The sequence below is a fragment of the Balaenoptera acutorostrata genome, chromosome 20, assembly GCF_949987535.1.
Source record: "Balaenoptera acutorostrata chromosome 20, mBalAcu1.1, whole genome shotgun sequence".
Classification (NCBI taxonomy): Eukaryota; Metazoa; Chordata; class Mammalia; order Artiodactyla; family Balaenopteridae; genus Balaenoptera; species Balaenoptera acutorostrata.
Genome location: NC_080083.1, coordinates 42,029,020 through 42,042,144, shown reverse-complemented (window position 1 = coordinate 42,042,144; position 13,125 = coordinate 42,029,020). Strand labels below are relative to the sequence as shown.

The window sequence follows — 13,125 nt, the reverse complement described above, 5'->3', positions numbered from 1 at the left end:
TGGCTCTTATTCTAGAAAATGCATCAGTCTGTCACCTGAGTCAGCCCCTGCTCCCTTCACAGTCCTAGGTCATCCGAGTGTGGGGTTTTGGTCTCTAGGCTACTGCAGGATGGTTTCTGTTTGTAGGGGTGAGCAGGCAGTATTTCTTCTCATAACTTGGTGTTTGTTACTTTATTCCTTGTCTACATCCATGGTTATAATAACATTGTATTTACTTCCTGGTGATTATTTGTACATATTGATATATCTGTATCTATGTCTATATCTATATCTATATCTAATCTCCAGGTACAAATGAAAGAAAGCTCAAAATACAAAGCCCTTTCCAGAGTCCCCAGTCCCCAGTTTGCTGGTGTTTTTATTTAGAACCACATATTCATCATATTGTTTTTGCATGAACATGCATTCACTCTGTTGCTTAAACTTATGTGTTAAAACCCCAAAGGGGGACTTCCCTGGCTGTCCAGTGGTTAGCGCTCTGCGCTGCCACGGCAGGGGGCACAGGTTCGACCCCTGGTCGGGGAACTAAGATCCCACAAGCCACGTGGCACTGCCAAAAAAAACAAAAAAAATTAATCAGTGCATTCAAAGATGATTATTTTCTGGCCCTAAGAGATACAGAGCCAATACTGTGAAGAGGGTTTGATCTCGCAAATCAGAGGCATTTCCTAGACCCTAATGCAGTTAAGAAATGCCCAGCAACATGACAGTTCCCAGTACAATAGAACTTACTATATTTTAAAATTAATAATTTAAAAGTTGAATAGCTAGAGCACCAAGACTTTTCTTTGTTCCAAAATAAGTGCAGTTGCACACTTAGGAAATCAGGCATCTTTGCAAGAACCATGGCAGATTTAGACTCTGTCCTGTGTCTCTGGCCGGGTTTCGGAACCAGGAGGGCAGCCCATTGCACTGTCAAGCAACAATGCCAAAGTTAATAATTGGCTGTGCCAGCCCATGGACGATCAGGCTGTTTTTGTGTGCCTGTTTTTCTATTTTACGTAAATCACGCTGAACATGTTTGCATCAACCTACTGGTGATGCACCTTTGATCAATAGATTTTAGACAAAAGTGGTTTCTGAGTCCAAAGATCAGGGTTGGGTTGACCTGCAGGCTGGATACAGAGTGTATAAAACAGAGGCAAGGCACAGGCTGATAGCAGAGCAATCACCACCAAGTCTGAAATAACTGCAAGGGCACAGCCGAAGGCTTCCTGAGTGAGGATGGAGGAGGGAATGAATGCTCTGCATGACTTTGGGATCCAGTCAACGCGCTACCTCCAGGTGAATTACCAGAACTCCCAGGATTGGTTCATCTTGGTGTCCGTGATTGCAGACCTCAGGAATGCCTTTTACGTCCTCTTCCCCATCTGGTTCCATCTTCGAGAAGCTGTGGGCATCAAACTCCTCTGGGTAGCTGTGATTGGAGACTGGCTCAACCTCGTCTTTAAGTGGTGAGTAAGAGCCAGACAAAGAGGAGCTCGGCAAGGAAAGAGGCTGACATTCTCTCTGGAAATGTCTGTCCATCAGAAGTTGCCTTCTCCATGTTATTCAAGAAGCCACAGGTTGCTCCCCTCCTGACTTTGGTCCTCTACAGAATGAGGGAAGACAGAGAAAACCCTGTCACTGAGCTGAAGATACAGGAAAGGCTATTTCATATGGATGGAAGGCCAGCTGGACCTTGTGAATTATAGGCTATAAGCAAAGAAACACCGTGTTATTACTTTGAAACAGCACAGGTGACACAAAGATAGATGTACGAAGGAAGAAAAACGAGGTATGAAGAAAGGAAACACATAGGCAATTTCAAAACTTGTTGTGTGGGGTCATGAGAAGTAATCCAGGGAACTCTCTTGTTCAACCACCTACCAGCTGTATGTCCTGGACAACTTGTAGCAACTCTCTGAGTTTCTGTTTTATAATCTGTAAACTTAGATTATCTCTGGGACCTTATTAGTACAGTTATTAACATTTGTTGAACACGTAGTATGTGCCAGGCCATGTGCTAAACACTTTAAGGCACTGAGTTAAACGACTAGAAAAACACAGGTGGTGTCGGAGGCAGGATTGAAGCCCAGGCAGGCTGGTTTCAGAGGCAAGGCTCTTACGAACTATGTTATATCCAGTGTTGGTAAACTGACTCTTGGGGGTAAAAAGCCCTGATTTTAGTATTTGCCAGTTTCTACTGTGTATGTTATCCCACTTTCAAGCTACCGTTGGGTCCAGCTTGCAAAAATCCTGAATATTTTACATTTGTTAGCCAGTACCGGATGACTCTTAACACATTACTTGTTTGGCCTCTATTGCCTCGTCTAGAAACTGAAGAGGTTGGACCAGCTGCCCTCTAAGATCTTTACCATCCCTAAAATTATCTTTGTTCACTGGCAAGTGATTCTTAAGATCTCTTCTAGCTCTAATTTTCTTTGGCCATAAACAAGAAAAGTCCTTTAGGGTAGGAAAGAACATTGTTATTGGGCTCAGAAGCCCAAGGCGTATTGATGGGATTCTGAAATTCCTGTTGAAAAATCGACTTTGTCTGTAACTTCTGGTATTCAATAGCATAACTCTAAAAAATAAAAAGATAAAATGTTATTCCAAACATCTAATTTCATGTAAAGAACCATGGATTTTCTCTGAGTTGGTAGAGGTCAGAGTTAGTGGCTAATTTTAGTGAGAAATCACTCTTCCTCCACCGCAGGGCACAGGAGGCATCCTGACCAACCCTTCACACCTGTTTCCACAATGAAAAACATGCTTTGAAAGGGAAAGCGGTTTGTCTGAGATATTCTGTTTCAAAGCTGAGAGGATACAGAACAAGCCCCTGAAGCTATGTATGTCCTTACAGAGAGTGATTCTGATGGAAACAGAGACCACATCTCCTGGTGGGGCTTGTCTTTGGGGCTGGGGCTCATTCTCTGGTGTCCGGAAGAAACCCAAGACTCTGGAGGCCAGCAGAAAGAGAACCCGTAGAATATGCAAGCCCAAGTTGCAAACTGTAGTTCCTATGCATCCTGCCAGGACAAATTCTTCTTGGGGTTAAAAAAAAAAAGTCACATAGTTGCCGTTAATACGGCTTTGAGGATATTGGATTTATTTATTTATGTTTGAATAAATAATACCTTCAAATAGTGCAAAATTCAAAAGTTATATAATGGGTGCACCATAAAAGTCTCCCTCCCTCGCCCCTCTCCAGCCATCCAGTTCCCCTTCTTGGAGGTGCCCGTGATACCAGTGTTCTGTGTAGGATCACATGGGTCTTCTCCTTGAGCCACTCTCTCTTCTCGAAGGTGTGGCGTTGGGACAAAGTGTTCCTTCAGTAACTCCAGATATCGGTTCTGCTTTCTCACAGGATTCTCTTTGGACAGCGCCCATACTGGTGGGTCCTGGACACCAACTACTACAGCAACACCTCCGTGCCGCTGATAAAGCAGTTCCCGGTCACCTGTGAGACCGGCCCAGGTGAGAGTCACAGCCCTTGTCCAGACAGAAACTGGGTGGACCTTGCTCACAGTGGACACCTGGTAACAATGTTCTGGATGAAGCTGTCTTTGAAGGGGACATGAGCAGAGCCACTCTTGCAAACTTTGGTCATGGTCTTGGATTTGGTACAACTCCATTTATTTTATTTTATTTTATTTATTTATTTTTGGCTGCGTTGGGTCTTTGTTGCTGCGCACAGGTTTCCTCTAGTTGTGGCGAGCAGGAGCTACTCTTCGTTGCGGTGCGTGGGCTTCTCATTGCGGTGGCTTCTCTTGTTGCGGAGCACAGGCTCTAGGCGCGCGGGCTCAGTAGTTGTGGCACACGGGCTCCGTAGTTGTGGCTTGCAGGCTCTAGAGCACAGGCTTAGTAGCTGTGGCGCATGGGCTTAGTTGCCCTGCAACATGTGGGATCTTCCCGGACCAGGGCTCGAACCCATGTCCCCTGCATTGGCAGGCGGATTCTTAACCAGTGCACCACCAAGGAAGTCCAGTACAACTCCATTTGAATTCACTTAAGCAAGGCATTCCTAAATAGCCCATGACTGCCACTTTGGAAATCTGCCTAATGTTTTCTAGAACCGAAATTGCTAGTCCAGAAAGGCAAGGGCTCCCTCACAGGCAAAGGGCTCGGGAGAATAACTGCGCTGTGGCCCTTTGTCCAGGGAAGGGAACATGGTAGAGGCCTGGGCCCCGGGCTGTCCTTCCCAGAGGCCTGGCCCACGAGATGTGGCCTCCCGAGCTGACTGTCCAATCCCACACCCTGTCTGTATTTTACTAGGTACACACAGACAGGCGTTTTTCAGCCTCATGATAGATTCTATTTTTCAGTAAGGAAAGGAATACTCAACCCCATTGCTCACCCGTAGGTCTCAGTGTTAGTGTCCCTTCCTCAGAGACCCTATCACTGACCCCCAGACTAGGGCATGGCCCTTAGTTATTTGTTCTCACAAATCCTTGATTCACTTCAGAGCATATCCATTCATTCAAATGTTATTTATTGGGCTTCCCTGGTGGCGCAGTGGTTGAGAATCTGCCTGCCAATGCAGGGGACACGGGTTCGAGCCCTGGTCTGGGAAGATCCCACATGCCGCGGAGCAACTAGGCCCGTGAGCCACAATTACTGAGCCTGCGCGTCTGGAGCCTGTGCTCCGCAACAAGAGAGGCCGCGATAGTGAGAGGCCCGCGCACCGCGGTGAAGAGTGGCCCCCACTTGCCACAACTAGAGAAAGCCCTCACACAGAAACAAAGACCCAACACAGCCATAAATAAATAAATAAATAAATAATTTTTAAAAATGTTATTTATCTAGCACCTGCGCCAAACACTGTTCTAGGTACTCGAAATGCCTCAGTGAATAAAACAGACAAAGATCCCTACCCGTGGGAACTCCCTGGTGGTCCAGTGGTTAGGACTCGGTGCCTTCACTGTAGTGGCCTGGGTTCAACTCCTGGTCAGGGAACTAAGATCCTGCAAGCCATGCAGTGTGGCAAAAAAAAAAAAGATCCCCCTCTTGTGGAGCTTAAATTTGAATGGGGTGTGTGTGTGTGTGTGTGTGTGTGTGTGTGTGTGTTATAAAAAAAAAATCATAATACACAAGTAAAATATTTAGGATATTAGAGGAAGAAGAAGGAGGAGGAGGAAGAAAGAAAGGCAAGGCTTTACCTATACGGTTCCCTGGAAAGCAGACTCAGATGGAGATCAGCATGCAGGAGGTAAGCTACTCTAGGGAGCAGCATTCATAGAAGAAAGGGACAGAAGCCACCTGGGCAGAAGAAACCTAGTTGCGATTCAGTCTCAGCCAACCCCATAGGAGCTCGGAATTGATTCAAGGAGACCAGGCCCTTATACCCCAATAGAGACCAGTGATTGGGTGCAGGCTCCCCCCAGGGAGAGGGTAGCTGTGATCAAGACAGCTCTTTTCAGCCCAGGGCAAGACTTCCAGGGAAGTCTGAGAGCTGAGGGCCGTCTGCAACCACACTCTCAACAAGAGAAATGGGAAATAAACTCTTCAGTCCAGAAGGGGATCTGAGCGGCACATCTCAGGACCCTCCGTCTTTCAGGGAAGAAGAATCAGGAATGGGAATTGAATGCAGTATTAAATAAGGTGGTCAGGGTAGGACTCATTGAGAAGATGAGATCTGAGCAAAAACTTGAAAGAGGCAAGGGAATTAGCCAGTAAATTTCTGAAGGAAGAGGTGTCTGGTTAGAAAGGCCAACATCACAGGGACACTGAAGTGGGAGTGTGTTTAAAGGAGAGCCATGAGGCCAGCATGGCTGGAGCAGACTGAGCAAAGAGAGTGGAAGAGAGGTAATGGAAGGCAAATCTGTTTGCGATTGTATACCCAGCATGCTGATTCTTTGTGTAATCTCTAGATTGTATATAACCACAAGAGCTATGACCTTCTCTGACTTTGCTCACCACTGTACTCCCAAAGCCTAGCATGGTGCTGGGCACGTAGTAGGAGCTCAATAGATATTTGTTAAATAAATGACTACATGGATAAATGAATGGATGGCAGGATGGGTAGATGGATGAAAGGATGGATGGGTGGATGGAAAGATAGGTTTCAGTCTTTTCCATCAGTAGTTGTTCAGCAGTTAGTTGTGATTTTTGTGTGCTCATGAGAGGAGGTGAGCCCAGGGTCCTTCTACTTCACCACCTTGTAGCTTTTCCATTAAATTTCCTGAATGGAAAGATAGATGGATGGAGGGATAGATGGATGAATGGATGGATGGAAAGATGGATGGATGGAAGGATGGATGGTTGGATGGATGGAAGGGAGGATGGATGGATGGAAAGATGGACAGATGGATGGATGGATAGATGGATGGTTGGATGGATAGATGATGCCCCCTAGCAATCTCCCAGATGGAGACTTTTAACCTTTGGTTCATTCATTCATCTCTTTCTTATCCTTTAGGGAGTCCCTCTGGCCATGCCATGGGTACGGCAGGTGTATACTATGTGATGGTCACATCCACCCTCTCTATCTTTCGGGGAAAGAAAAAGCCAACCTACGGATTTCGGTAAGAACTCAGCTCTGGGTTGTGGGTGGTGGAGGGCAGGAGGTGGCTCTCTGCAGCTGACACACCACTTGCTCTTCTTCACATGCCCCCAGCCCACCCCATGACTTAGGTTGGTACTGATAAGAGTTGTGGCATTTCTGCTGAGAGTGAATATTAGAGTCACAGAATGTTAGGGCTGGAAGGGACCCACTTAATGAATGTTGTGAATGGGCAACACCTAATTTTAGAGATCAGTAAAAAAGGCCTAGCATAGCAGAGGGGTTTCTCGAGATCAGCTAGTGAGCTAGAAACAGGCTTTAAACAAAAACCCATTTCTGTACCAACAATTGAGATGCCCCGTCCAAGTTAAAATAAACAAAGAAGCAGAAGACATTCCTTCTATGGGGAATTCTGGATATGCAGACACTGTGCAAATCCTTAATTATGAAACATAAAATAGGGAGGTTAAAGTTCACATACACAGGGGTTCACCACTTGCCATGGTTATCTTTGAATTTTGAGTACAGTCTTCAATTTACAAAAATTCCACTGATGAAACCTGAGTTTGCCAGGCTCCAACATTCCTGCTGAGGCTGTTCTCTTTGCTGAAGGATCTATATATGGGTTCTCTTATGGCTGCTTCTTCCATTGCAGGTGCTTGAACATCATTTTGTGGTTGGGATTCTGGGCAGTGCAGCTGAACGTCTGTCTTTCACGAATCTACCTTGCTGCTCATTTTCCCCATCAAGTTGTTGCTGGAGTCTTGTCAGGTACCAGCTACTCTGGCTCCCTCCCTCCATCTCCCCACCTATACCATTCCTCCCTCATCAGGACAAAATCCCAGCATTCCTGCCATGTTCTGTGTATAATCAATGCTATTAGCATTTCAGTGGGTTGAAAGTCAAGGGTGAGCAATTTGAAATGACTCATTTCTATAGGAGTGCCCAGATGTACACAATTAAGTATGTTCCAGAAACATGGCAATACAGAAAATTAACTTACCCAGTTGAATTCGCTTGAAATCTCCAAGATATTTACATTCTTTATTTCTTACTGGTCTTCAGCTGGAAGTGGCCCCTAGTTTAGTCTTAAGAAAAGCTACCAAATTTAACAAATTAACACCATGTCCTTGGAAAGCTCTTTATTTAAATAAATTCATTTGCAAACCTAACAGATACCCACAGCTGGTCTTTATTATAGGTTCTGAATTTTGAATATTTTGTTTTCTTGGATCCAGTTAATAAGGGGCAGAAAAGACTTTGGTTAAGTGTAAGAAAGAATTTCTTGACTTTGTGGGAAGCTCTAGAATATAATACCTTAAGGAAAATGTAGAATTTTTCCCCTGGAGACCTGAAAAAGCAGAGCACGGCAGCATTCACAGAAGCATGTTGAGAACAAGGGAAATAATGGCTTCATGGCAACCACGAAATTAACACAGCATTTAGCACGGGGTTCCATGTTTGAGAAAGAGCCTGGAAATCCATGTTACATGAAAGACCCGGGAATGTTTAAGTTAGAGAGGAGAATAACTATCTTTCTTTATTTTATTTTTTGAGTTCCCAATCTGTCTTAGCCTCTTCTTTTTTTCCCCCAGTTTATTATTTTTTTAATTGAAGTATAGTTGATTTACAATATCATGTTAGTTTCAGGTGTACAGCACAGTAATTCAGATATATATACAGGTATATATACCTATATATATACACATACACATATATATATATTCATTTTCAGATTCTTTTCCCTTATAGGTTATTATAAAATATTGAGTATAGTTCCCTGTGCTATAGAGTAGGTCCTTGTTGGTTATCTATTTTATATAGTGTGTATATGTTAATCCCAACCTCCTAATTTATCCCTCACCGCTGAGAATAAATATCTTTAAATGTGCTGACAGAGGCTCTAGATTTACCACTTATTAACGCCTGCGGAAAAAACTGAGACCAATAGACATCATTAGAAGGAGAGAGGTTTTATTTAGCTCAGCACAAGGAAGAACTGTCTAATGATCAAATCCATGCAAAGATGAAATGGGCTCCCTGAGTGGGAGTGAGCTCTCCATCCCTGAGGGTATTCAAGTAGAGACAGGAGGACCACACACACACACACACACACACACACACACACACACACACACACACAGAGGAAACTTGCATGTGGAGGGAGGAAGTATGTGACATGACTCTTCCATCTGAAAGAATCTGTGGCTGAGGACAGGCTGTAATCACATATGGGAAGAAACCAAACGACCCTCTAATCTGGCATCTGTGATTTAACTCCACAATGGTGGGGTGGATGGCATGTCACCCATTGCTCCAAACTGACCTCTAGCTGAAGGGCCAGCGTCTTCCACAGTTCTCACGGTCATTCTTTCTTCCGCTCAGGCATTGCGGTTGCTGAGACTTTCCGCCACATCCGGAGCATCTACAACGCCAGTCTCAAGAAATATTTTCTCATTACCTTCTTCCTGTTCAGTTTTGCCATTGGATTTTACCTGCTGCTAAAGGGGCTGGGGGTCGACCTCCTGTGGACCCTAGAGAAAGCCAAGCGAAGGTGTGAGCGGCCAGAATGGGTCCACATTGACACTACGCCCTTTGCCAGCCTCCTCAAGAACCTGGGGACACTCTTTGGCCTGGGTCTGGCTCTCAACTCCAGCATGTACAGGGAGAGCTGCAAAGGCAAGCTTAGCAAATGGTTCCCGTTCCGCCTCAGCTGCATTGTGGTCTCCCTCGTCCTCCTGCATCTCTTTGACTCTTTGAAACCCCCATCCCAAATCGAGCTGATCTTCTATGTCCTGTCCTTCTGCAAGAGTGCGGCAGTGCCCCTGGCGTCTGTCAGTCTCATCCCCTACTGCCTGGCCCAGGTCCTGGGCCAGCCGAACAAGAAGACTTTGTAAGGGGATGTGGAGTCTTCAGAATTTACAAGTCGATGACTGCACCAAGGATTGAAGGTGGCTAGGGCCTTCTGCCAGCCCATTGTGAGGCCAGAGGTACTATAGAGTCAGCTCAGGCGACACCCCCTTCCCCCTTTGCAATTCTAATTGCATTGGGTGATGTTTTTTTGAAAAGCTAACAAGGCTATTTGAGAAAGCCTTATTGGAGGTTGGGTCGTTCTGGATTTTTTTCCACAAAGATATACTTACTCTTTTGTCCAATATACAAAAGCAAGACTTCTTGGGAGGGCCAGCTCATAACGCCAGGCTGGGGATCACACTGAATTTTCCACTCATGCTCATCCTTACCCAGAAAAGGAGAAAGGAGCAGTGGATTTGATAGGGAAAGAAGGATTGATTAAGGAGGATTTTTAAATATCTTGCATATCACGCAAATTGTATGTCAAACAATATCTTAATGGCTTTGATTATATACGAATCTTTAGGTAAAGGGTTGTCAACGGTGGGGGACCAACTTAAAGTACAATGAATAGGTCCTTAGTGGAGTAATTCTGCTTCTTGTATTTTTCTATTATATATCCATGGTCATTGTATTTACTGGGATTTCTGAATGGCTGCAGTGATCTGGATATTGTACTATGTCAGAATATTCAGGCAAAGTCAGCTTGTCCTCCATAACATTCGATCTTTCTCCTTATTAGCCCAGCTCTGCTTTCCCCAGAATTTTCCACTGATTCCACACCCACCCTGCTGGATCCTCAGATGCCTAAAAGTGACTCTATAGTGGTGCTTTTGTATGTTTCAGTTAAGCTCTGAAATCTTGGGCAAAATGGCAAGGAGAGGGCCAGGATTTCTCTCTCCAGAAGGTCACTCCAATGTTACTTTTAATTCCTGGAGGTAAATATGACTCCTTTCTCTATCCCAAGCCAATCAAGAGTGCATCATTGGAGGAAAAGCCAACTCCTCCTCTTTGCCTATTCTCTAGTCTCAACTGATTTGCAGAATATGTCCTTTAAAAAAAATGTTGCAACCTATTTATTTGAAAGTCCTTGTTTTTTCTACTAATTATATAGCTTACCATATAGTATCGTTCACACCAACCATCCTGGTCATAACATCTTTGCAAAGAGAAATATATACGTGCAGTATTTTATTAAAACATTTTACTTAAGAATGAAGTCTTGTTGATTACTATATTTTAGAGGCAATGTGTTCTGAAGGTTCTAATTCTGGCTTAGCTAAATTTCTAGCTCTTTCTCTATTTCCCTAAACAGATAATTTGGTTTCTATATACTTATGTTTTCTTTTTGCAAAAGGAAGGTGTTTTGTCTTTGGTTGCCCAGGAGTCCCAGTAGGGCTGCGGAGACTTATAAAGTGTCTACAGGGGCACAGGTAGAGTCGAGCATATCAACATAGTCACAATATCGTATTCTAGTTGGCCAAGGCTGAACAATATTTACCAGACCACAGTGCAGCATGAGTTGCTCTATGAAATCAAACTGTTACCGAGTCCAAGCTCTCTCTGCTTGCTGCACGACAGACCAATAAATCGGGAGACGAGGTGCTGAGGCAAGGAATACAAGTTTATTTGGAAAGCTGGCAGACAGAGAAGATGGCAGACTAATGTCTCCAAAAAAACCATCTTATCAGGGTTTGGATGCCAGTTTCTTTTATAGAACAGAGGAGGAGGAGATGAGGAAGTAAAGTAAAAAGGCCATAAGGTTTGCGAATGTCCCTTGGAATGGCCAGCCTTGGGGAGGGGACATGTTAATTTCTTCTTTCTTGCTGCCATCCACAGGTGGACAGGATCAGGATGTTTCCCTGAACAAAGGCACTTTGGTTTAACATTCAAGCAGAGGGGACACGGTTCCCTAAGGCAGGCCACTGTGCATAGACAGTAACCTTTTAATGAACAAAAGCAACCGGAAACAAAGGTTAAAATAAAAGAAACAGATCCAACATGGAGTCAGGATTGGCTCTCTCCTGTTACAAAACTGCAACTTGAGGGCAGACAGGCAAGATCATTACCAAACTAAGCAATCAGGGAATGTAAGTCATAGCAGCAGAACAAGACTGAGCAGGGAATTCCCTGGAGGTCCAGTGGTTAGGACTCTGCACTTGCACTTCAAGGGGCACAGGTTCAATCCCTGGTCCTGGCCAAAAAAAAAACTGAGCAGACTGTGGAATCCAGTAACCCAGTGTCAGCAAGGTTTTGGGTTATAGTTAAAGAAAATCTGAACAGGGCAAGTGATAGCACCGAGGGCTGCTCAAGGGAGCTACTGAAAGTATTTCTGCAGGATTTATTTCATCCTGGGTGCAGGGTCCCACCTCCAGAATCCTTGACTCATCGGCATATCTCTGGATCTACTGAGAGTGAGTCTGATCATTCGCTTCAGAACTTTGGGATGTGAATCTTTAGGGAAAGTTGAGTCCTCCTACGGAATTTTATTTCTTCCGGGGTGGTACCAGGCCCCTCCGAGACACTAATGGTCTCACCAAGAATGAAGGGAAATGGTCTTGTTCTGTCTGAATTGAACCCCACTGCTTGGGCATGGCCTCCATCCTGGATGATTTATTTGCCCTCAGGGACCAAGTCCAGGTTCCTTGCAATAGGATTCTGGCAGAAAGTAAATAATGTCCCTGCCCCCAAGCAGTTGGTGAGGTTAATAAAGACACATAATAAAAGATGAAATTTGTGCTTAATATATACCAGGCTCTGTTCTAAGTATTTTATTTATTTATACAGTGAACTCCATTAATTCTCCCAAGGTTTCTGTGAGGTGGGTGTTAGAATTTATGTTCACATTACATATGAATAGGCACGGAAGGATTAGGTATCTTGCCCAGAATGAAGGAACCAGTTTAAGAGCTAGGCAGTCTGACTCCAAGTTCATCCTCTATCCTCTACCCCACAGATGCCAGTAAGACTAATGGCTGCATCAAACCATCCTTCCAATACCAGATACAACTCTTCATTCAGACCACAGAGATTTTGATTTCTTGTGGCCAAAGGACAAATACCATTGTTGTTGTTTTTCCAATTTTTGGCTGTGTTGGGTCTTCTTGCCGTGCGCGGGCTTTCTCTAGTTGCAGCAAGCAGGGGCTACTCTTTGTTGTGGTGCACGTGCTTCTCATTGCGGTGGTTTCTCTTGTTGTGGAGCGCAGGATCTAGGCATGCGGGCTTCAGTGGTTGCGGCACATGTGCTCGGTAGTTGTGGCTCTTGGGCTCTAGAGTGCAGGCTCAGTAGTTGTGGCACGCGGGCTTCGTTGCTCCACGGCATGTGGGATCTTCCCGGACCAGGGATCGAACCTGTGTTCCCTGCATTGGCAGGCAGATTCTTAACCACTGTGCCACCAGGGAAGTCCCCAAATAATGTGTGTTAATGCATATATGTGGAATCTAGAAAAATGGTATAGATGAAACTATTTGCAGGGCAGGAATAGAAACACAGATGTAGAGAATGGACGTGTGGACACAGTGGGGAAGGGGAGGGTGGGATGAATTGGGAGATTAGGTTTGACATAAATACACTACCATGTGTAAAATAGATAGCTAGTGGGAACCTGCTGTATAGCACAGGGAGCTCAGCTCGGTGCTCTGTGATGACCTAGAGGTGTGGGAAGGGGGCAGGGGAGGGAGGGAGGTCCAAGAGGGGATTCACTTCATCCTACAGCAGAAACTAACACAACACTGTAAAGCAATTATACTCCAATTAAAAAAAAAACACACACAGAGTGATCCTCCCA

General features: G+C 44.7%; 1 protein-coding gene across 2 annotated transcripts; it reads left to right on the top strand.

The window, feature by feature from the left end:
• Window positions 1–1,087: 1,087 nt before the first annotated feature.
• Window positions 1,088–12,085, top strand: G6PC1 (glucose-6-phosphatase catalytic subunit 1). Of its 2 annotated transcripts, none has more exons than XM_007177724.2 (5): window positions 1,088–1,454; window positions 3,350–3,459; window positions 6,401–6,506; window positions 7,140–7,255; window positions 8,870–12,085. In XM_007177724.2, the coding sequence occupies exons 1-5, from the start codon at window positions 1,225–1,227 to the stop codon at window positions 9,379–9,381; spliced, it is 1,074 nt and encodes a 357-aa protein (XP_007177786.2). In that variant the 5' UTR covers window positions 1,088–1,224; the 3' UTR covers window positions 9,382–12,085. The 2 variants fall into 2 exon arrangements, with proteins under 2 accessions (XP_007177786.2, XP_057393005.1); XM_057537022.1 differs by lacking the exon at window positions 1,088–1,454 and adding an exon at window positions 1,461–1,777.
• The last annotated feature ends 1,040 nt before the right edge of the window (window positions 12,086–13,125 follow it).